We start from the raw sequence: 23,575 nt of genomic DNA, 5'->3' as shown, positions 1-23,575 counted from the left end.
AAAATGAAGGGATCGAGGTCTGGAGATTTGTGATACAGAATCAAGATCTGTGTGGGAAGGGATCGGAAAATGATGGAAAAATGGCGACAACATGGTCGACGTTATGCTAGGGTTTTAAGTGCGGCAAGGGAGGCCGCTTAGGGTTTGTTTTTTTGTCCCGTTTATTTTACCTAAGTCATTTATTGGTTACCTGTTCAATGAGTAAATGCTAAAATTAATTATCAGTGATCATTTCATATTTGTTTTCACTACCCCAAAGATAAAATTTTGAATATAGAATAACAAGAAAAAATATTAATAATATATTAACACTCTACAATGAAGGTTTTGCTTTCATAAATTGGGTGTAGATTGATAAGAAAATAAAATATGCATTTTTCCCAAAACATTGGAGTTATATCTAATTTTCTCTTATAAATACCAAAGAAAAAGGAAAAAATTTAGTCCTTAAAACTTCAACGTATACGGGTATTGAGCTCTCTAGAAACAAAGAACTAGGAATTTCAGACAGCACATAATGAGTTGGTGGTGGGCAAGAGCTATAGGAGCTGCAAAGGTAAGTGATTCTCCACAAACTTATCGTTTGTTTCTTCGATACATTCATACTTTTGATATTTAATTTTGGATTAAATACTTGTTACTCCTCAAACTTTTGCCTGAAAAACAATTTAGTCCCTCGCCTTTCAAAGTAAACTGGATAGTCCTTATTCTCTCTAATTCTCACACAACAGGTCCAAAAAAGGTCTAAAATGTCACACCCCCAAACTTGAGACCAATATTGTACTGAAATATGGTACCCGAATTTGGGATGTGAGCCAAACTAAATAGAACTTCCTTTTTGAAAGAAAGTAAATGACTATATATAGATATATCTGAATAGTACTTTTATTAGAAAACGACATCATTATTTGTACAATACCAAAGTTTAGCAAAATATATTACAGTACTCATTCTCTTGAAATAGTAGTAGGAAAAACTTTCTTTTATTTAGTAGGTTCATCCCCTTTTTCCCCATGCATCTACTCGTTACCTGAAAACATGAAGGTGTAGCATCATGAGTAACACAGACCCAGTAAGTACAGCTTACATTCTTATACTAATGTGTCTTATAAGAAATCAAAACTGAACAACCAAGTAAAAATGTACCGAGAACCATTTATATGTTCACACCAAATCTTAAGTATGTATTTGTATACACATAACAGACACATATATCAATATTTGTAAAACTCATAATAATATCACATAGTCACATCTCTTTTATCGAATCAACAAATACTGCAGCAATAATAGGTGCAAATAACCTCAAAACAATGCATGCTCGATTCTCTTTTCACTTAACACCATAACATATTAACAATATATCACAGATAGATATTTGATCAAAACAATATAAGTACACTTTTCATTTTAGTGAATTTTCGGATTAACTGGTAACAAATCATAAATCCACGTGTTAGGGTCCATAATACCAAAACACGGGAAAGCCAGATTGACTGGTAACAATTCATAAATCCACGTGCTAGGGTCCATAATACCAAAGCACGGGAAACCACATGTTAGGGTCCATAATACCAAAGCATGGGTAAGCCGCAGCATACCAGGGTCCAACGTACTATACCCAAGTATGTATACTCAAAGTAAGCAACCTTCCTAAGAGTATAATAGTGCACTATCTGAAGGGACTAGGGCCCAGGCTTAACGTCTCATAACACCAAAACACATTTACCAGTAATTCACTTAAGCACTGGATAGTACTAATCACTCGATTTCACATCTCCAGATATAATTACGTCAATAAAGCATAGTAAGCTTTAAGTAGTAAATAAAACAACTACATAAATAGTAACAAAGCATATAAACAAGCTTACATAAATATAACTGAAATTCTGCGGACAAATTAATATATATATATATATATATATATATATATATAGATATATATACATAATTATGTGTGTGTATATATATAATTAAACTTGAAAGTAATTGTGGAATAAAATAAAGGTACTGCAAATTAAACTTGAAAGTAAATGTGCAATAAAATAAAGGTACTGCAAATTAAACTTGAAAGTAAATGTGCGATAAAATAAAGGTACTGAAAATTAAACTTGAAAGTAAATGTGCGATAAAATAAAGGTACTGAAAATTAAACTTGAAAGTAAATGTGCGATAAAATAAAGGTACTGAAAATTAAAAGTAGTAAGAGAATATTAGTTAGTAGTCAAAGAGTCAGTAGTCATTTTTCCATAGTATTGGAAATCTTAGTCCAAAGTGTCCATTCGTCAATCAAAATAATAGTACCAAGTACTGTCAACTTTCTGTTTTTATAACTTGTTCAATTCATGTCCGAAATAGTCAAGTGAGGACACCAAGTCATAGGATTTTTCATAAGGAATTCAACGGAATAAGTCATGTAGTCCAGATCAGAGTGATATAGTCCATAAATGGTAAAAGAACCATAACAGTGCTGAAACCGATATTTTTGAAACTGACCTTTGATGTTTAAGTCTTTACGTACTGTGTATTTTACCATTACTTCTCAAACTTTCCAGAATAAAAGTAGAGGTCCTAAGCTTCAAATTGATATAAAGTTTGTAGAAAATGGATAAGAAATGAGGGAGATATGAATTTTTGAAGTTGTGATGGCGGTATGAGATTTCCAGCTAGTTTAAAAGTTGAAAACTTTGATTAGCCATAACTTCTTCATTTCTTAACCTTTTTTAGTGATTCAAAAGCCTAAACTGAAGGATTTTTCATGAAGAAACTGAAAATATAATTATTTTTGACAAGATTAACTTTTATCAAACACGAAAATATATGACTGCAGCAAAACAGATTCTTTTCCATTTTATCATCGGTTATGCACTTTGATAAATCTTAAAGGCAAAAGAATATAGAAATGTAATCATGTACTTACTTAAGAAACTCAGAAGTGAAGTGAAGATTTTGGTCTTGGATCCAAGCTTGGACTTCTTTGAGAAAAACAAAGGGAGTTTCTTGAAAGAAAAGGATGAAGGATTTGTGAGGTGAGTTTTCTCTACAACTAAGACTTCCAAATCAGTTTTGCACTTGATCTTAAGGCTTGAAGGAAAAATGATTCAGCTTCATGTTTATAAAGACTAGAAAGATGCATTAAAAATTAATCTTTAGCATCTTACTTGTAAGTCAAAAGTGAGTTGAAAGTCTACAAAGCATTTACAAGGAAATTTCCAAGAAATTTCCAAGGAATGTTATGGTTGTTAGAAAGAAAAATCAGATTAGTTCTTCTAGATGTATTGACATTTGAATCATGTATACATATATACACATAGATATACACATAGATACACATTTTCTCAAACTAATACGAAGATTGATATGTCATTTCGTAAGATTCAAAATATGTGTTAGCAATAACTAGTACTAAAATGACATGCATCACAAAAATAATATAGGTAATAGTATTGGGCTCAATAACAAATATCGAGTATACACAAGAAATACGAACTAAGGTATTTTAGTAAGTTCCTAGAACTCTATTATAACTTGTAAGTATAGCATGTGGTATCATCGGTTTCTAATCGAGAAAATAAATGCTTAGAAGATACTTGGATTATTTCTAAGTTTAAGGTATCTTAGAGTGCTCTACAGTGATACTAAGTTTCGGGTTATTACATAAAATGACTATAATACCCCCAAGATCCTTTTTTTATATTTTTTTCTCTCTTTTCTTTTTCTCTTTTTTATCTTTTTATTTTTAATCATTTTTTTAATTTATTATTTTTTTTTGCTTCTCTCTCTGCTCTCTCTCTCTCTCTCTCTCTCCCCCCAATTCCAGCTCCGATCCCATTTCCAACCAGGACCGAGCTCCAGAACCAGTCCACCACTTAAACCCCCAATCTCTCACCCTCATCTGCCTCTTCTGCTCCATCGAATCCCAACCACAAATCCCAACCCCCAAATCTCGAATTCAATCGAATCAATCCCTTAGTTGAACACTCATACCCAGCCTTCAATCCCATACAAATGATTCAATCCCATACAAATTTCGACGTCTTCGGCAGCTCCTCAATAAACACCACCGTCTTCGGCACCATGAAATTCGGCAGCTTTCCTCTGCAGTACTCTATCATCTCCTTCTCCGTCGGCCTCCGCCCCACGTCATCTTTCAGGCTCACAAACGGAAGCGTGGGATCCCGTACGGGTAGCTCCAGCCGTTGGCGTGGAACATCGGAAGCGTCCAGAGATAGACGGGCTGTCTGGGTGCGGCCCAGTGGAGGAGAGAGTTGACGGTGAAGAGCCCTCTGTGGCAGTGGACCACTCCCTTGGGCGAGGAAGTCGTGCCGGAAGTGTAGTTCAGCGTCATCGGGTCCCACTCGTTCTCCGGCAGGGCCCACTGGAAGTCCGGGTCGCCGCTCTCCACCATTTCCTCGTACGTGGCGCAGAACGGGGATGAGTCGGAGGAGTTGGGATGGGGTGCGGGTGCATCGTCGTCGGCGATGAGGACGAGGAGGGGGGTGGAGAGAGAGAGAGAGAGAGAGAGAGAGAGAGAGAGAGAGAGAGAGAGCAGAGAGAGAGAGAGAGAGAGAGAGCAGAGAGAGAAGCAAAAAAAAAAAAATTAAAAAAATGATTAAAAATAAAAAGATTAAAAAGAGAAAAAGAAAAGAGAGAAAAAAAATATAAAAAAAGGATCTTGGGGGTATTATAGTCATTTTAGACCTTTTTTGGACCTGTTGTGTAAGAATTAGAGAGAATAAGGACTATCCAGTTTAATTTGAAAGGCGAGGGACTAAACTGTTTTTCAGGCAAAAGTTTGAGGAGTAACAAGTATTTAATCCTTTAATTTTTATCCATTATCAGAAAAAGTTTGATCCCGCCGATGCACCGCCCAAATACCAGGGCGTGGCCCTGGTACTTGGGGTTACCGGACTCGTCGGAAATAGTCTCGCTGAGATTCTTCCACTGCCCGACACTCCCGGCGGGCCGTGGAAGGTCTACGGCGTGGCCCGGCGGCCCCGGCCGCAGTGGAACGCTGACCACCCGATTCAGTACATCCAGTGTGACCTCTCTGACTCTACACAGACCGAGGCAGAGCTCTCCCAGCTCACTGATGTCACTCACATTTTTTATGTCACGTGGGCGAGCAAGCCAACTGAAGCTGAGAACTGTGAGGCTAATGGCAAGATGTTGAGCAATGTGTTGAATGCTGTGATCCCAAACGGGCCGAATTTGCAGCACATATGTATGCAGACGGGTCGGAAGCACTACTTAGGTCCGTTTGAGATGTTGGGGAATGTCCAACCCCATGAACCTCCATGTCACGAAGACCTGCCGAGGCTTAATGCCCCCAATTTTTACTATGTGATGGAGGATATTCTGTTTGAGGAGGTGAAGAAGAAGGAGGGGCTTACATGGTCTGTGCATAGGCCGGGACTCATATTCGGCTTCTCACCTTATAGTTTGATGAATGCGATTGGGACTTTGTGTGTTTATGCTGCGATTTGTAAGCATGAAGGGCAGCCGCTCAGGTTTCCGGGGAGTAAAGGAACTTGGGAAGGATTCTGGGACGCTTCTGATGCGGATATGGTTGCTGAACATCAGATATGGGCAGCTGTGGAGCCTTATGCCAAGAATGAAGCTTTTAATTGCATCAATGGGGATGTGTTCAAGTGGAAGCATTTGTGGGGGATTCTGGCTGAGCAGTTCGAGCTAGTGCCTGCTGGAGTTCACGAGGAGTTGAGTTTTGAGGAGATGATGAAAGATAAAGGGCCAGTGTGGGATGAAATTGTGAGAGAGCATGGTTTGGTGCCTACCAAATTGGAAGAGGTAGGGAATTGGTGGTTTCTGGACACTATGTTTCGGTGGATTGATTCAACTGCGGACAGTATGAACAAGAGCAAAGAGCATGGTTTTGTTGGCTTTCGGAACCCGAAAACTTCCTTTGTTTCTTGGATTGACAAGATGAAGTCTTTTAGAATTGTTCCTTGATGTGGTTGCGCCCCAAGTATCTGTCCTTCATTTTGCTGTTGCTACTGTTGTAATTGTTTGCTTGCAGTACTGTCGTAGTAATTACAGACCTTGCTGTTGAGGATTTGAATGGAATTGCTTTTGTTCTGTGTGGAACCAAGTGTTATGAAAGATTGCTGAAGCGTTTTTTGAAAGTGCATCTTATTAACCCTGACTTTCTCAAAGTCCTTGCTACAATTTTCATGAAGTTTTGCTCAGAATGAAGCAGGGCAACTACAATACTTCATTGGCTTTTACATTATAGGCTATAAGTTTGGTGTAAAAATAATTTAAATTTTTTTTAAGAGCATTCTTGGAACTTGGAAGAAACCAAAGGGACCCTTTTTTATGTTTTTCAGGTATGCATAATTCATCCATCAATGCCAGACCAGAACAATCCAAATGGAGTCGTATGATGACACAAAACTTGGACAGAAAACAAAGATCTCATCTGATAAGATGTGCACCTGACGCCATGTGCTTCAGGAACTATATCAATCATAGCCAAACCAGTTTTCAACTCAAGTATCAGTATAAATAATTTTATACAGAGGAACTGAGGAAGTTCAAGAAATGCACTGTTGCTGTCAAATGCGGCTGTCAATTTAAATCAGGCAAAATCATCAAACCTGAAAGACCAATTCAGGCAACTTGGAAAATGCGCAAAAACCAGAAAAATAGAGAAGGTAAAACAAAGTAAACGCTTCTGTAACATAACACTCATTAAAACAATCATATTTCAGATAATGCTTGTAGCGGTTCTAATCTTCCGACCAAAGAATATGTACATTTTATGCTAAGCGATCTCTACAACCGTATAGGATACACAACATCTGTATTTCCTACAATCGCAATATCGAATTTCACATTATTCTTGCAGTTCATGTAGAACAAGTATTTGAACAAATTCAATTGTGCCCTGCTTTTGTAGTATCTCTTCAACTCCTATTACCAAATTTTAGTTATGGCCGTATATGTCATAGCTTGGAAAGCAGTAGAGCTAACTGCTCATCAGATACCTTATCTTCAATGCATGCTCCCAATGCTGCAGCAAGTCTTGCAGCCAACTGATGCTTACACTGGATAAGAAAACAAAGTTAAGAGTAAGAACAACATTTTTCTTGTATAATTTCAGCAACTATGAAGTAACAAGCAAGAGCATTCTTACACAAAGCTGCTCTCCTCTGTTTACAATGTCATAGAAGAATGAATAACAAGCGCAATAGTGTTCAGCAAAACAAAAGTACTCCTCCTTCCTTCGGGATTCTCCTACAACCTAACCAGAAAACACCAAATGAGATCTGAGATTCCAATCTTGTTTTCACTTCAGTAAATTGAGGGCCAACTGAGGGAAGCATTAAAACTGAAGGATTTTAGCTTTTGGTATTCTGACAAGATTGGTTGAAAAGCTATGATAACTCTATATATAAAATCCTCACTTGTACAATAGAATGTAATAATCTTGAACAAGAAACAACTAGATTCAGTGAGTCATTTGATATCAAAAATCACTTCTTTTTCCTCTTATATGTGTATAGCTAATAATCCAATCTAGCAGTTTCACTATACCATATTAACTTATCTATAGAATTGAAATCTGCCCATCACAAATTGACCCTTAAATATCTGGTCCAAATCAACATGATTCTTTGCCCTGATTTGGTTCCAATGGGTGACCAAATTTTTCAACCAAAGTCCAAATTGACAAGTTCACCCCATCAAAATATACACTACCAAAGCAGCTGAACACCCAAATGTTTTATTTTTAATCTGATATCACCTAAATTTTACAGCAAAATAAGTAATCTCCATCACAAATATATTGCCCAAAATCCTCCAAGGGGCCAATCCAATATCCAAATGACTAAAATTAGTAGAAACCAAGTAAACCCAGAAGCTGATTTGAATAGAAGTGAAACCTGAAATATAGAACGTCCACTGGGCTCACCGAAAATCCTCTTGACACCTCTTTGATCGACTATCCTAGTCGCTCGCTCCAAGTTCTTACCAAACAAGAAATGCAACCTGAATTTACAGCAGCAAACATTCAAATTACACCCATTTGCGGAAATTTACAGCCTTCTCAAAACAAGTAATTTGATAGGGGGACTAACATGGAAAGCTGTTCATCGGTCACTGCTCCATTTCACAAAAATGAGTGTTATTTTCTTGTAACTTGCAAGTGGGAAAAGAAAAATGAAGAGAAAAGGGTTTAAGAACAAGGGACCTGAACCAGCTGATTCAATGGCCTTCCAGACTGCCTCTGCAACCAAGCTACTTGCACTCATATTCTGATTATTCTCAATTCAAACTGGGTTTGATGATAGAGTTTGGGTGAACTCAAGAGCTAAGCAAATGTTTCAGGAACCTTTACGGACGAGTTAACTCTTTCCCGCAATTTTTGGGAAGCGAGGTCGTATTTAGTAATTTTTGTGGAAGGGTGAAATTAAAAAAGAAAATTGAGTAAAGTATAGAGTTCGTATTTTGTCAGTTAGGCCAGCTAACCAATATATTACGACTCACGATTTACTGACACTAAAAAAGAATGAGATAGGTAGCAATAATATAAATAAAAATGACTTTCATTACATTCAATATAAATGTTGAACTATCGAGCATTTGTTAATTTTGTCTCGGAAGTCTATTATATAAAACTCTAAAGAAGATTTTCTAAGACTAATCCTAAAAATGAGGACTATCTCTTGGTAAGAATCACATGTGTGTGTGTCTATATATATATATATATATATATATAGGGAATTGATCATTTACCCAATTTTAGAGTTAATTAACCCCACTTGCCTAAACACTCTAAGAAATTGCCCACTTACCCAAACACTCTAAGAGATTATTTTCCAGGTGGCCAGGTGCATGCTTGATTTAAGAACATTTGGAATCAAGAATGCACAATTAAATCCGACAACCACGACAAAATTCAATTCTTAGTGGTATACAATATTATCAAGTTATAAAATTTGTAGATGGAGACATGATTGTATACCAGTGACAAGAAAAATTACTTATAATTACTTATTGATTACTTTATCTACAAAAGTACATAAAGATACAATAGATAAACAATTCGAATTTACCACAATTTAGGTGATTTAGTAGTATTTATCTAATGGTGGATAATGTCCAATTTCAAATCCCATTTCTCAAGATTAATAAAAAAAAAACAGTACAATTCGCATTGACATAATATGTCCCAATTTTATGCTAGAGTACACTGTATATAATCCGGTTTAAGCGAGCAACAATCAGACGCACCCAAAATTTCTGTCTGCAACCTATACCAGCCTCTCATGAACACCATAATGAGCAACCAATGAAAGAGTTCTGTAATATAATGTTCGGAAAACATAGTTACAAAATTGGATTCAGCTTCACAAAATTAGTCATTCACCAAAGATAAACCTCTGCAGACTACTCCTAGTCTGCATTCCCAATCCCTTTGTCTACCTATGCTTTTGAATTCTGAATCTAATATATCCAAGCCAATCCAAAAAAAAATACCTAACCTTCCCCTGTGTTTTAATTATTTCAACTACTAACTACGCTAGGATATCAACAATCTAAAGTTTTCTTCAGTTCACTTAATGATATGATGCATATCCTGTTCTACTTCCTCTGCACTAAGCGAGTAAATGTCAACAGGTGCTTGGGTGATGGAACTTAGAGCATTGTTGCCGAGTTTATGTTTTGAGGAACTTTTGTGCTGATCAAGATAGACTACAATGACAGTAATATCATCATGAAAATGCCGCCTTATTCCCTTTTCAATTTTCTTTATGTCATCATATCTCATTTCCCTCTTCTTGGCGGCTTCATGGAGAGCAGCTCTTACCAGTCTCTTGGCAATACCCTGCACATGTTCAACGATAAAATTGAGCTCCTGTTGTATACAACAAATTGAAATATTTTCTCGGAATTCTATATTAAGTATGGGAACTTACAGCTCTAGGGTTCTTGAAGACTAGCTCTACTGCTGCCTCATCACTCAACTGTTCCCATAGGCCATCTGATGCGAATATCAAAAACATATCCTGTGGCTTAATGTTTCTAATAAGGATGGAGGGCTCTGCTGTCACCACTGGCCGCTTCATAGGAACAGGGGTAATAAACTGCTGGTACATTGGGTCTCTGTTAAACTCAGGCTTCTTTAGATAAACATCCCCAATAGATCTTGACACCTGAAAATAAAAAGAACTTTTAGGCCAACAACCTTAATCACAGTATGCAATAAAAAAAAAAGACTAGATACAAGCACAACAAATTTGCAAAGAGAGAAATAAAAGATAAACTCCCTACACATTACATGAGCTGCAGTTCTATGCTGCTGGGGTCTTCATGTACATCTAATGCATGGAATCTAACACCTCTAACTTACCTGCAAGAGATGCTGGACCAGGAGGCAGAGGATAATATTCCTGGAACACACAACTCTTTAGATATCTTAGAACACAAGGAGCAAGTTGAATAAGTTTCTCAGAACAAAAGAAGGAAACAGAAAAAGCAATGAGAGAAACATCAAACTTGCATACTCAGAAGCACAAATTTGACCATTGCACCAGGCAATGGCCCCTTAGAATGTTCACTAAGAATTTGAATATTGAACTGATGTTGCAAATTGACATGAGATACTTTAGGTGCTTTGAACTGCCACACTAGAAGCAACATGTTATAATCATAAACCCTTACATACATTACATAAACAATGCCTACTCCTCAAGAGTACCAAATTGCATTTCACCCCAAAACAACCACAAAAAAGTATTAACAATCAAAACAGAGTTACATAAATCTTGACAAGAGCACCATTATACCTGAATTATCCCCTTTATCCTCCAAACTCCGCGAGTATACACCACAACATGTGAATCGTCAGGATGAAGTGCTTCAACTTCCCTCCTGACCTGCTCATCACTGACATTGTGATCCGTTGACAACCGTTCTGCCACCACCGTCCTCTTACTCCCGTTCACTTTCCGGCCAAGGACTGCTCTCGAATCCCCCAGATTCGCAACATACAGAACATCATTTGTTATAGCCCCGACCAAACAACATGACCCGACAGAAGCAATTGACGGCTTCATCGGCCACGATCGCTTCACCAAACGCAGAAACTCCTCCTCAGTAGCACTGAACGCCTTCTTTATCACATCCGCAGATAACCCACCTTGTTCCATGGCAAATTCTACACAAATTCAACCTAAACACTCAGGAATTTTGAACTATAAAATCAATCAAAACTAAACCCTCTTTACTACCTTAAACCCAATACCCTAAAATACAAAAATTAAACCCATTCAACGAGAACGGAATAACATACTGTGTAAAAACGGGAACAGATTATTGTTGACGAATCTAGAAGCTTCCGGCCCGCCGTGACCATCATACACGCCGACGTACGTGGCAGAGGGAGAGGTAAACACCTGTCCCTGATCCTCAAGGCTCGAATTTGCCTGAACCACAGCGATCGAGTAGTCGCCGGAGGCGTGAGGCTTCAAGTCGGTATGCCAAAGCAACCCATCACCGCCGCCGGACCCAAGTCTCAACCCGAAACACCGCTCTAACGGCCTCGAAATCGTCCGCAGCATTATGTATCAAACTGGGTTTCTTCGTCTGAATCGAACTGGGTTTTTGATGTAGTCGTCGTCGTCGTCGTCGGTTGGAATTTTCGGGTTTGGGAGAAATTTAAAGGAGAGAAATAACAGAGCAAAAAAGTCGTGGAAGGAGAACGCGTGAAGAAGAAAAGAAAGGGAAGACTGCTGAATGTGAAACACAGCTAAAAGGAAAAGAATCTATCGATCTTTTTTATACACTTCTACTCTGCCGCGTCAAGATTAAAAGGGTCTTCGCCCTTCTTTTCTACTCTTCTTTCGGTCTAAGAAGATTTTTTTTTTTTCTTCTTTTTTCACTTTTTAAAATAACATTTAATTACACGCAAATCACACGTATTAAGTAAAACGCTATATTCCTACTCGTAATTGAAATTACAGCTCGTTCTTGTTTGGATTTTTATTAGAGCAAAATCCGTGTGTTAGATCAAACGTATGAGAAAAATCCAAGTATTTTTCGCTTGTAAAGTTGGTTCAACAGTGCGTTTTAATTTACGACTTGACTTGTACGATTTAACAGTACATAATCCGCGCCTAACTATTTTTTGCTTTTTCTTGTTATAACCTTTTTTTTTTTTTTATCTATTTAGTCTTTTCTTTGTGAGTAAGATTTTAAACGTTTTGAATCAATAGCCGAATAAAGTCATTTCGTAATTTGATGCGTGGCATAAGCCTACTTTATTCCCTAACTTTTGTGGTTGTCTAACCCTATATTTCTACACCCAATATAATCCAACATTTGTCAAGTTATTGGTGACCATTCACCAAATTAAGGTTAATTTTTTAGTAAGCGTATGAGTTTACTTGAGGACTTGGAAATTTCGACCTTTATTAAAGCACACAAGAAAACAAAGATTGTTGCTGAAAAGAGAAAAAGAAAACAAGGATAGTTTGGACCAGACCCTAGCATTCAGATACAGTATACAAAGAGATCGAAACAAACTGTCAACATTAAGAAAGAGCGTTATTAGTTGTGTTATTGCATTATGAAGAAGAATTTAGAAAAGGGCCAAAAGGTTAGTAACAAACAGTAGGAGGAGTGAGCATGAAACATTGACCAAATGGTGTGCTTGTGCCTTTCAAGAATTCTCCAATATTCAAATTAAGGGTGCTGTGAATGTCACTTTCCTGAGACCGGTTTAATTGGTTCAAGAAACAGAGTGAGCGCCGGAAATTGTTCGAAAATCTTTCCTTATAGCATTGTTGTCATTGTTGTTTTTAGATAAACGAGAATAAATCCTCGTTATTGTGCTTGATACTACTGAGAATATTACCAATTATTTGTTTGATATTTTTATTCATTGATATACAGAAAGTATATGCGTTCAGCCAATTTCCTTGATCATATGGAATGAATCGCGTATGTGTTGGCATTAAGCTCATTTACTAGGAATGAACTGTACTCATAGAGGCAACGCTGGAAATGAACTGTGGATTGACGTGTTGACTCGATGACAGTGATTTATCTTAATGCAATAGAACAAACTTTAATTACCCTCAACTAATTATCAAATTGTGATAATTAACCCTCCCCCTGTAAAAACAAATGTCAGGTTAAAATTTAATTAACAAACTTGATGGTAGTTGCAGCAACAACAAATGATCGTTCATTGAGGACGAAGATCCTTACTAACCCGAGAGCGGCCGGGACTTGCTTGTGAGTAGTACACATTCGAAGTGAGCAATGCACAAACCAAGACACACGTACACAACCACAAACACCAGTCAATTTGATGCGTTGCTTAGTTACAATTACACATTACGAGAAGATATCTACTAATAAGTTTGTTGGAGTTCTATGGCCGGTTAAGCAACATTTGATTAAACAAACTTTATTAAGACAAGATTATCATCCGTCATACGAACTTATTACATTATGATTGATGTTTACACCAGTCAATTTGATGCGTTGCTTAGTTACAATTACACATTACGAGAAGATATTGTTGGAGAGGAAAGATCCCACATTGGAAAAGTGACAAATAAAATATAACTTATAAGTGGGTGGATCTCACCCAATTGTACCGAGACCTTTTATGATTGAAACCCAACACCTAACGGGTAGTTAAGTTGGGACAGTATCGGTACAATGGTGGGCCACGGGCCACGCTTGTCGCTGTTTAACATGGTATCAGAGCGGGTCCCTCTCCAATTACGTCTCCAATTATCATGGGCCCGAATTTGGGTTCCTTATATTGCCATCGGAAAAATTCCGATCGGATTGTTACCAAGTGTCCGATGTGGGCCTTGGATTGTATTGACCAAGTCTCTGATATGAGGGGGCGTGTTGGCCGGAGAGGAAAGATCCCACATTGGAAAAGTGACAAATAAAATATAACTTATAAGTGGGTGGATCTCACCCAATTGTACCGAGGCCTTTTATGATTAAAACCCAACACCTAACGGGTGGTTAAGTTGGGACAGTATCGGTACAATGGTGGGCCACGGGCCACGCTTGTCGCTGTTTAACATGGTATCAGAGCGGGTCTCTCTCCAATTGCGTCTTCAATTGTCATGGGCCCTTGATCTCAGTCAAATACATGGTCCTTGATCTGCTCTATAGAAATTGCACATGTCATCACATCCTCTACCTTAGGGACAAATTTGAGTACTGAAAGTATATCAAACCACAAAATCCATGCACTTGAGCTGCTGCAGCTGCATATGTTCTTGAATCTCTAACTCCATTGAAGAACACTTTGAGCATGCAGAACGTTGGAAAGTATATCAAACCACAAAATCCATGCACTTGAGCTGCTGCAGCTGCATATGTTCTTGAATCTCTAACTCCATTGAAGAACACTTTGAGCATGCAGAACGTTGGAAAACCCAGTTACGATCATTCCCCAATTCTGGTTCTTCACAGGGCTACCAAACACATGTGTACAACCGGCTCAGCAATGGGATCCTTGAGATTCCAAAACACTATTTGTGGCACAGTGAAATTGTTGATAAATTTGGTCGATGGATGCTACGTGTACACCATATTTGGTTCTCCTACAAAATCACACAAATACAAAATATTAAGGGCTAAATACTGTTTAGTACCCTGTGGTTTGAGTCCAACATCGATTCAGTCCCTCGACTTTCAATTTCATCAAAAACACCCCTACATTATCAAAATCTCAACTAATAGGTCCTTCCGTCAACAATCCGTCAATTAAAGCCGTTAACTCGCTGACGAGGCATGCCATGTCAGATCATGTGGGCCTCACCTGTCAGGCGAAATTCCAAAATTGCCCCTGCCTCTCTCCCAGCTCTAGAAGAACTCGACTTTTGGCTCGAAACTCTGCATCTTCTCTCTGTCTCTCCGATCCCCACAACCCTAATTCCACCTCCCCCTCACCTTCCTTTCTTCCAAAACCAACCCTTTGAATCAAATCCACCACCACCCCATGTACATAGCTTGATTACCCTCCTTATTTTCCCAAACCCCAGAGCCCAGAATCGAAAGGGGGGTTCAAATTCTAGACCATGTATTGGGAACGCGGAGGTGGGTCGTCGAAAACAGAGCTCGTCGGTGAGCTGCTGGACTGCAGGCGCATCAACGATGCTGGACAAGCACCTAGAAAAGTCCTCCCCATCCACATCCAGAGCTTTGGCCAATAGTAAAGACAAAGAGAGGCTCTCTGTGCCCTCCACTTCCGCCAGAAAGTCTCAGCTCGATCACCGTGCCGCCGCCGCTTCCACCGCCTCGCTCGCTAAGAACAAATGCTCCGATGGTGGGTCTCATTTTCGATGGTTTTATGTTTTGAATTGTTGGGTTTGTGAAATTTGGCTTGGTTATTGTGGGTAGAGTGGATTTGGAGGATTTCAGTGTAATGGGTTTTGTTTCTTAATAGCTGTACAAAGAGAGGCTTTCTGTGCCCTCCACTTCCGCCGGAAAGTCTCAGCTCGATCACTGTGTCGCCGCCGCCTCGCTCGCCAAGAACAAATGCTCCAATGGTGGGTCTCATTTTCGATGGTTTTATGTTTTGAATTGTTGGGTTTGTGAAATTTGGCTTGGTTGTTGTGGGTAGAGTGGATTTGGAGGATTTTAGTGTAATAGGTTATGTTTCTTAGTAGCTGTAATGTGCTTTAGGACTCGGCGTTACACGATTCGATTTTCGCTCTTGTGTGGTGTATGATGGTTAAGCAAGTATGGTGTGTGTTTGATAAAATGTGTTTAAACTGTGTAGAGAGATGTTAGTTTTAGTTGATTTAGTAAGGCTGAGATATGAGAAAAGTTGAAAGCACATACAGAGAGAAGATGCCGAGTTCTTCTGGAGCTGGGAGAAGGCAGGGGCAATTTTAGAATTTTGCCTGACAGGTGGGGCCCACATGATCTGACATGGCATGCCTCGTCAGCGAGTTAACGGCTTTAATTGACGGATTGTTGACGGAAGGACCTATTAGATGAGATTTTGATAATGTAGGGGTGTTTTTGATGAAATTGAAAGTTGAGGGACTGAATCGATGTTGGACTCAAGCCACAGGGTACTAAACAGTATTTAGCCCAAATATTAATAACAAATAATAATTATCATTTTATTGTGAGAATAGACTAAAATAACAAGAATTATAAGACTTATCTATTGGATTTGTAGACTTCCGGAGGACACATCATTCAAAAAGAGTTTAAGGTTGAGGCGTGTAGTCACTGTCCTTAAGAGTAGATCCGCCCCTCGAAGACTAAGTCTTGGTGTATCAGGTTAATTAACGTGCCCTGCCCTCTACGATACAACAACCTTGATCCTCATATGTGTACACTCACAATACTTGGATTGGTAGAACAGCTTTGAGACTTTTCTTTGGTGAAATAGAGAACATAGCAAAGAGACTCACAGAGACATGATATAGATATAACTATGTTGGGTTTTTGCATTTATAGATGAGCTTGTCAAGGAGGGTATATATAGTAGTGTTTGAGATGAAATTAATCATGAAACAATTAAGACTCGTACCTGACACCATTCAAGCACCAATGCGCACAGACACAATATAGGACCATTTCATGCAATTAAGGAGAATAGCAGACCATTTGATTTTTGAATATGGATTTGAACTCTTCTTTTGAACAATCCAATTGAAAATAATTGCAAGATTGAATTCAAATGATCATGTAACAGACCACTATTGCCATTAACTCATGTAACTGAAACAATCTATGGCAATCAATATATGAATATTCATTTGAATTACATCATGAAAGAAATGGATATGTAAAAGATGATTGAATTCAGTTGGATTGGGCTACTAACAGCAAGTATTTTGAAATACTATAAAATTCCAACAATCCCCCACATATTTCAAAATATGAAATGAAGTAGCAAATGAAGATAGAAGTACCAAAGGAAAATAGAGAAAATAATGCATTTGAATTGGTGTCTTTTGGACTATGAACCAGCCATAGGATAGGCTAGCCGTGACTCACAGAAATTTGGTGAAAATTAAATTTTCTATGAACCATAATTTCTTTAGTGTGAATCATGCAACTAACCACCCACATTAAGTCCTCGGAATCAAGTTGTTCTCTGCGGGTTGGTGCAAATCGGGCATGGGCACTTGGATTTTCATGAGTTCTCTAGAGAACCTGCCAAAGTCTCATAAGAAGAGGCCCTACTTCCACACTCAAATAGGTGAATCCATCAAGTGTGGACTGGAATCAAACACACCACCCTTAGGGCACGTTTACTTACTTGGAATGGAATGGAATGATTACGGAGTAAAAATACCCCTGTGTTTACTAACACATAAAGGAATCGGAATGATTTCAGGTAAAAGAATTCCTGTGTTTACTAACACATGAAGGAATGGGAATTGGTGTAGGTCCTACCTATTTATCAGGAATCGATTCCTGAATACTCAGGAATTCGATTACGAAGGGGGGAGATGGGTTTAGGAATCATTCCTCCGGAATCAATACCGATTCCTTTCTTCTCTCATTCCATTTGTCTCCGATTCATGATTATTTTCCATTCCAAGTAAGTAAACGTGTCATTAGTAAGGGCTATGGTATTCATTAAGAACAATTTTGTTCAACCTTCCACATTCCAGTTAAGCAGTATCTACATCATAGGGGGAGACACTTCAACAAATAAACTGATAGTGCACTACAGGCCAACAAATGACTTGTTATTACTCATATGAACCTACTTCCTGAGATCTCCATTCACATAGGTTGGGTTACCATCACTCTTGACCTTTGATATAGGCATGAGTCTCATCCCCCTCGATGTGTCAGCCACGACCTTTCGGTTTAGTGGTTTTGTCAGAGGATTGGCCAAAATCAACTATGACCTACAAGGCTTGAATAGTCTCAACAATAAGCAAACATCATTGGATATTTAGTTATCTAATCACATAAATATAAGAGCCCATTTTTTTCTTTTTTTTTCTTGACCCCCACATTTTTTAGTTTGTTTGAATTATTCAGGCTCATGGAGGTACACTGAATGTCCATTTTCTCAAAACATAAACCGAATGCAGCAATCAATGAGATAGTTTTTCAGGGCATCAGCGTAAGGGACAATATCGAGGCATCAACGAATGAATAGTGCATATATTTATTTGTTTTGTGGTAACATTGACTGAAAGACAACAAATATTTGAAAGGCAACCCAAAATCTTTAAGGCAACATACCGAGCCAATCATCCGAGCAAATAGCAGAGTAAGCAACAATATATATATTTGCGGTAAGAATATTGATGCTGTCAATAGCTAGGCAACCATGTTTATTACCATTAAAGTATCGAGACAACCATTATATCTAATCCATAAGATAAGGTCTGATTCATCACTCAAGATGTCAATGAGGCAACCCTTACTACTTGTAACTAAATTTAAAGGCAACACTTTTCCTAAGGCAACAACCGTAGGAACATTAATATTCGGACAAAATACTATTTACTCCCTGTACTTATAGGGAGTAGACGTTTCAATCCTTCTCCTTTCAATTTCACCTAAAAAGTCCTTAAACTCTTCAATTTCACCCAATTGGTAATTGCCGTCAATTCTCCGCTAAATTGCTAACGTGACATTCCTTACGCATTGAAATGTCTATTATACCCTCACTTATTTTTTTCTTTTATATTTATTTTTTTTTTCTCTCTCTCTCTTTTCTTTTTTTCTTTTTACCTATTCTTCTTCCAGTTATCTCCGTCTTCTTCTTCCAAAAACAACCAGCACTCTCTCCATCTCCAGACCTTCGATAAAGAAGAGAAAGATTTAAAACTCAAAAAAAAAAAACAAAAAGGGTAGAGAGAATAGAGGAGAGGTCAGATTAAAAAAAAAAAACAAAAAGGGTAGAGAGAATAGAGGAGAGGTCAGATTATCTTTCTTCAACATGATGTGATTATGGTTTAAGGTCTTGAGGAGATCGATGAATTTCACGGTAGAGCCTCTCAAGGTCTTTAGGGTTCCTCAAAAACTCATATAGCTTCACTTGGTTCCATGCCACTTCAATCCCTTCATACTCATCAAAGGCTCTATATCTGAAACAACCAAAAACCACAACAATGAATATATACAAAATTCATACTTTTACATCAAAAAGTTTCAAACTTGCGCATAAACTTGAAAAGGGTATTGAAATCATACATTGTCTTTGAAGCTCCTCTGCCGAGAATTTCATTATACTGCAAAAAGCATTGAACATAATCAAATTGGGTTCAAACATATGGAGGCAAAAACAAGACCCCAAATTCAATATTAACATAGAACGCCATAAAGGCAATGAAAACATGAGAATAGGTGCTTACTCTTCCATATCTTCTAGTAGGATCAACCTCAACAAACTCTTGGTAATCCTCATCAGAAGCATTAACACCATTCATTCCTTGTTTCTATGTGGCTAATTTCAGATTTCTATTCGTCAATGGTGTCATTCAGCCTCGTCCCCGCCCACGAGAACCAACGACCCAACTGAAAAGAGATTTCTGCCCCGGACCCAGAACCGGAGGCCCAGGTGTCAACTGCAGCTCCGGTGCTGACCGCATCGAAGCGGTAGAGGGACATGTTCAAGAAGAAGAGTGAGGGTAGTGAGAAAGAGAAGGAGAAGAAGAAGGAGCAGAAGAAGCAGAACCGTTTTCGCAGAGCAGATCTGCCGAAAATGCTTGTACCCGACCCAAATTCCGAGATCCGGGAACCCGAAAGGTGAACAGCCCGCCGTGTTCAAGAAGCAACTTGACGGGCGAGCTGGTTAATGATTTTTCAGTTTTGGCCAGTACTAGTGTGGAGGTTGAATTGATGGAGAGAGAGAGAGAGAGCTGGTGGTTTTTGGAAGAAGAAGACGGAGATAAACAGAGGAGGAGAGAGAGCTAGAAGAAGAATAGATAAAAAAATAAAAAGAAAGAGAGAGAGAGAGAGAGAGAGATAAATAAATAAATATAAAAGAAAAATTAAGTGAGGGTATAATAGACATTTTAGCGTGTAAGGAATGCCACGTCAGTAATTTAACAGAGATTTTGACGAAGAATTGACGGCAAGGACCAATTTGGTGAAATTGGAGAGTTTAGGGACTTTTTAGGTGAAATTGAAAGGCGAGGGACTGAAACGTTTACTCCCAATAAGTATAGGGAGTAAACAGTATTTTGTCTTTAATATTCTAAGGCATCAAAATACAAAAAGGCAACTATCAATGTAAAATTGACCAAATAAATTCTCAGTACATTATTCACGATAACATTTTTTTCTTTTTCTTGAAAAAATACTTTGAAGGGACATATTCCAAAGGCAACAACAAAGGAACAACTTTTTGAGTTATAACGGTAGAAAGAAATTTTAATGCATAGAAAATAATTATAGTTCAAATCATATAACAAAGAGAATTAAAAACTCTTGCTCAACCATAAGGTTAATAACAATGATGCACAATAAATAATACGAAAATAGTAAAGCGATATTATATATATACAGCTATTAATATAGAAAAGTAAAAATGCAAAACGGTTACTTTTCAAGTTACAACCACAATGCCATTGAGAAATGAAGTGAATGCAAAATACCAAATTAAACCTCATATTTTGAGATTTTACTTAAAAAGCACATGTTTGAAATTATAAGGCATATGAGCTAGCTCATAACATGCAAGCTGCAAAGAAACTAAGTTTTGCTTGCATAATGCATTAGAATGCTAACATGATCTGCTAACACTATTGTAACCACAACTTTTGTAATTTAATTATGCAAACCGATGCCTAGTGAGAAAGGGAAAGTAACAATTTATAGAAATAGTTAAGTTTAAAGCTACTAAATAAAGGACTTGGTTTCAACAATTCCAGAAGAAAGATTGTAGGAATTCCAAATGAATGCCCGGACCATATTCTATATTTCATTATAGCTAATGAGACATATTCTATCAATAGATCTACTCTTTTTGAATAAATCAATAGATCTACTCTTAAGATTGTTGGAAAATTTGGTCGATGGATGCTACGTGTACACGTACACCAGATTTGGTTCTCCTACAAAATCACACAAATACAAAATATTAATAACAAATAATAATGATAATTTTATTGTGAGAATAGACTAAAATAACAAGAATTATAAGAATTATCTATTGGATTTGTAGACTTCCAGAGGACACATCATTCAAAAAGAGTTTAAGGTTGAGGCGTGTAGTCACTGCCCTTAAGAGGAGATCCGCCCCTCGAAGACTAAGTTTTGGTGTATCAGGTTAAGGCGCCCTACCCTCTAGGATTCAACAACCTTGATCCTCGTATGTGTACACTCACAATACTTGGATTGGTAGAACAACTTTGAGACTTTCCTTTGGTGAAATAGATAACATAGCAAAGAGACTCACATAGACATGATATAGATATAACTATGTTGGGTTTTTGCATTTATAGATGAGCTTGTCAAGGAGGGTATATATAGTAGTGTTTGATATGAAATTAATCATGAAACAATTAAGACTTGTACCTGACACCATTCAAGCACCAATGCACACAGACACAATATTGGACCATTTCATGCAATTAAGGAGAATAGCAGACCAGTTGAGTTTTGAATATGGATTTGAACTCTTCTTTTGAACGGTCCAATTGAAAATAATTGCAAGATTGAATTCAAATGATCATGTAATGGACCATTATTGCCATTAACTCATGTAACTGAAACAATCTGTGGCAATCAATATTGAATAATCATTTCAATTCCAGCATGAAAGAAATGGATATGTAAAAGCTGATCGAATTCAGTTGGATTAGGATGCTAGCTAACATAACAAGTATTTTGAAATACTATAAAATTCCAACAGAAATACCCTCTATTTCTGATTCTCCCAAGCCTCTTTGTAATCTTGCACCCAGTTGTTTTTGGAGGACGTGACAAAATCGTTGTGGGTGAAAACGAAAATCCTTTCAGAGTTCGTGTTGCTGAGCTTTTCTGTGATGGCAATCTGCAAAATTCGGTTATAAATCACTGCAAAATTTAGTTTCTTAATCTGCCTCATGAACTCGCATTTGGATCGAAGATTGTCTCCTTCAATCTTGTGCAGGTTGGGAAACTCGTTGAAAGAGGCAACCCTTCCTTTCCATGGATTTAATTGCACTCAGTTCCGAAATCAATAACCCATTGAAGTTGAAAGTTTGAAACACAAGCCGTCTCCTTGACTGTCCCTGTCATGCTAGATGAAATGTCACACCCGGCAACACAATTCCTTAGCTTGCCCTGGTTTGACAACTCTTGGACGAGCCTCCTCCATTCGAGGTCTCCAGTGCTTTCCTCATCACTGCCCTTTTCCTTGTTCAACAAGGAAGCTATTATTTGGTAGGGAGTTCAATTCCATCGCCAATTCTCAAATTCTTTAACACTTCAAATTATCTTACTTTGGTAAAAGGATGTCGATTATATTCATGTAATGCTTTAACAGTACCAAGTTGCTTACATTGTCACCCTCAGGTCTACAGATCTTCCTATTTGTTGTCAGAGCAATCAGGGCCTCACTGGTTTCCATTGAATTAAGACTTCTTCATCTTCTGTGATTCTATCGCTTTGTGTAGAGGAATTAGTACTTGTCCCTTAGACTTCTTCATATTGAGATTTTTTTTGGCCAAGGTATGGCTCAATCTACGATGGGAACAATTTTGCACCCAAACAAATAGCAATTTCGAATGATGGGAGTCGGCGAAGCTGCCTTTCCATTGCTACTATTGTTGGTCCCCACTTCGATTTGAGGTTAAGTGATAACTTTATTCACTATGTATCTAAACTACAACATTTGTATTACAAACGCACCCAAAAGTGAACACGATACGAGTACAAAGCATCTATTCGATTGAGCTCGAAAAAAATTCTACTGTTTTTAGGGTTTTTACTGAATTAGGCATTTGTCGTTCGATTAACACGGGGAGTGGAACTTTCTCATTTTTTTTCATATGCGAATTTGAGACAAGGTGAATTAATTGCAAAGTTTGGAAAAATACATGCTTTTAGAATATATTAAAATGTATTAGTATGTAAAAGTTACATATAGGAAAACAATTTCAAAAAAAAAAAAAGCAAGATAAAGTAAGGCATGTACACATGGACAACTTTGGGTGACGTACATAGAGCCCAAGTGGCCGTTAGGCATGCTCTGATATCATGATAAAATAATCTGGGGTTCACATCCAAAACCAATTGGCAATGGATGGAGGCCCAAACCCTTATAAACTTAGGCAAGGTCCCATTTTCCTCATGTGGGATGTATATATTCTCAACAAGCTAGAAAAACAACTAGAAGTCATGAATACAATAAAGTGTCTAGTTACTTAGCCTAGAACCATATATGTTCCTTGAACCGTTGTACATGCATGTACACGGGTTGGTGATACCATTTGGTGGAACATCATACAATTGTAATTGTAATCTATTCTGAAGATACAAGTGATAACCAATTGTAATACCATAACTCGATTCATCCTTGACCGGAAAAAAATTTATTGAAAGATTATTTCATTGATTAAACAAAACTCGATTACATATGTGATCACATCCA

General features: G+C 37.8%; 4 protein-coding genes and 1 long non-coding RNA gene across 5 annotated transcripts; 1 reads left to right on the top strand and 4 right to left on the bottom strand.

Annotated features, from left to right (window-relative positions):
* The first annotated feature begins 428 nt into the window (after positions 1-428).
* Positions 429-6,159, top strand: LOC133738133 ((S)-8-oxocitronellyl enol synthase ISY1-like). Its single transcript, XM_062165585.1, has 2 exons — positions 429-556; positions 4,843-6,159. Exons 1-2 carry the CDS (start codon positions 518-520, stop codon positions 5,968-5,970), a joined length of 1,167 nt encoding a protein of 388 aa, XP_062021569.1. The 5' UTR covers positions 429-517; the 3' UTR covers positions 5,971-6,159.
* Positions 870-3,184, bottom strand: LOC133741322 (uncharacterized). Its single transcript, XR_009861805.1, has 2 exons — positions 2,921-3,184; positions 870-1,030 (listed from the first exon to the last, which is right to left on the bottom strand). It is a non-coding gene; the product is annotated as an uncharacterized LOC133741322 (long non-coding RNA).
* A 543-nt stretch (positions 6,160-6,702) lies between the features above and the next one.
* LOC133738135 (uncharacterized) lies at positions 6,703-8,588 on the bottom strand. The gene is made up of 5 exons (XM_062165588.1): positions 8,216-8,588; positions 8,103-8,124; positions 7,908-8,013; positions 7,157-7,264; positions 6,703-7,067 (listed from the first exon to the last, which is right to left on the bottom strand). Exons 1-5 carry the CDS (start codon positions 8,274-8,276, stop codon positions 6,966-6,968), a joined length of 399 nt encoding a protein of 132 aa, XP_062021572.1. The 5' UTR covers positions 8,277-8,588; the 3' UTR covers positions 6,703-6,965.
* Positions 8,589-9,306: 718 nt separating this feature from the next.
* LOC133738195 (probable protein phosphatase 2C 63) lies at positions 9,307-11,783 on the bottom strand. Its single transcript, XM_062165659.1, has 4 exons — positions 11,321-11,783; positions 10,815-11,185; positions 9,945-10,181; positions 9,307-9,853 (listed from the first exon to the last, which is right to left on the bottom strand). Exons 1-4 carry the CDS (start codon positions 11,586-11,588, stop codon positions 9,581-9,583), a joined length of 1,149 nt encoding a protein of 382 aa, XP_062021643.1. The 5' UTR covers positions 11,589-11,783; the 3' UTR covers positions 9,307-9,580.
* Positions 11,784-18,355: 6,572 nt separating this feature from the next.
* On the bottom strand, positions 18,356-19,879 carry LOC133736052 (probable serine/threonine-protein kinase WNK9). The gene is made up of 3 exons (XM_062163492.1): positions 19,350-19,879; positions 19,189-19,226; positions 18,356-19,082 (listed from the first exon to the last, which is right to left on the bottom strand). The coding sequence occupies exons 1-3, from the start codon at positions 19,422-19,424 to the stop codon at positions 18,944-18,946; spliced, it is 252 nt and encodes an 83-aa protein (XP_062019476.1). The 5' UTR covers positions 19,425-19,879; the 3' UTR covers positions 18,356-18,943.
* Positions 19,880-23,575: the final 3,696 nt, after the last annotated feature.

This window comes from Rosa rugosa, chromosome 3 (assembly GCF_958449725.1).
Source record: "Rosa rugosa chromosome 3, drRosRugo1.1, whole genome shotgun sequence".
NCBI classification, from domain to species: domain Eukaryota; kingdom Viridiplantae; phylum Streptophyta; class Magnoliopsida; order Rosales; family Rosaceae; genus Rosa; species Rosa rugosa.
The sequence above is the reverse complement of the archived record's forward strand: the minus strand, read 5'-3'. Positions and strand labels throughout refer to the sequence as shown.

Excerpts from the sequence above, each read along its gene's own strand:
- LOC133738133 (XM_062165585.1), top strand. The coding sequence starts at position 518 with ATGAGTTGGTGGTGGGCAAGAGCTATAGGAGCTGCAAAG. Across the intron at positions 557-4,842 it reads GAGCTATAGGAGCTGCAAAG|AAAAAGTTTGATCCCGCCGA; the intron begins GTAAGTGATTCT and ends ATCCATTATCAG.
- LOC133738135 (XM_062165588.1), bottom strand. The coding sequence starts at position 8,276 with ATGAGTGCAAGTAGCTTGGTTGCAGAGGCAGTCTGGAAGGCCATTGAA. Across the intron at positions 8,125-8,215 it reads CATTGAATCAGCTGGTTCAG|TGACCGATGAACAGCTTTCC; the intron begins GTCCCTTGTTCT and ends GAAATGGAGCAG. Across the intron at positions 7,265-7,907 it reads GTGGACGTTCTATATTTCAG|GTTGTAGGAGAATCCCGAAG; the intron begins GTTTCACTTCTA and ends TTTTCTGGTTAG.
- LOC133738195 (XM_062165659.1), bottom strand. The coding sequence starts at position 11,588 with ATGCTGCGGACGATTTCGAGGCCGTTAGAGCGGTGTTTCGGGTTGAGA. Across the intron at positions 11,186-11,320 it reads TCTGTTCCCGTTTTTACACA|AATTTGCCATGGAACAAGGT; the intron begins GTATGTTATTCC and ends GAATTTGTGTAG. Across the intron at positions 9,854-9,944 it reads TCTTCAAGAACCCTAGAGCT|GGTATTGCCAAGAGACTGGT; the intron begins GTAAGTTCCCAT and ends GAACATGTGCAG.
- LOC133736052 (XM_062163492.1), bottom strand. The coding sequence starts at position 19,424 with ATGAATGGTGTTAATGCTTCTGATGAGGATTACCAAGAGTTTGTTGAG. Across the intron at positions 19,227-19,349 it reads CTACTAGAAGATATGGAAGA|TATAATGAAATTCTCGGCAG; the intron begins GTAAGCACCTAT and ends TGCTTTTTGCAG. Across the intron at positions 19,083-19,188 it reads AGAGGAGCTTCAAAGACAAT|ATATAGAGCCTTTGATGAGT; the intron begins GTATGATTTCAA and ends TGGTTGTTTCAG.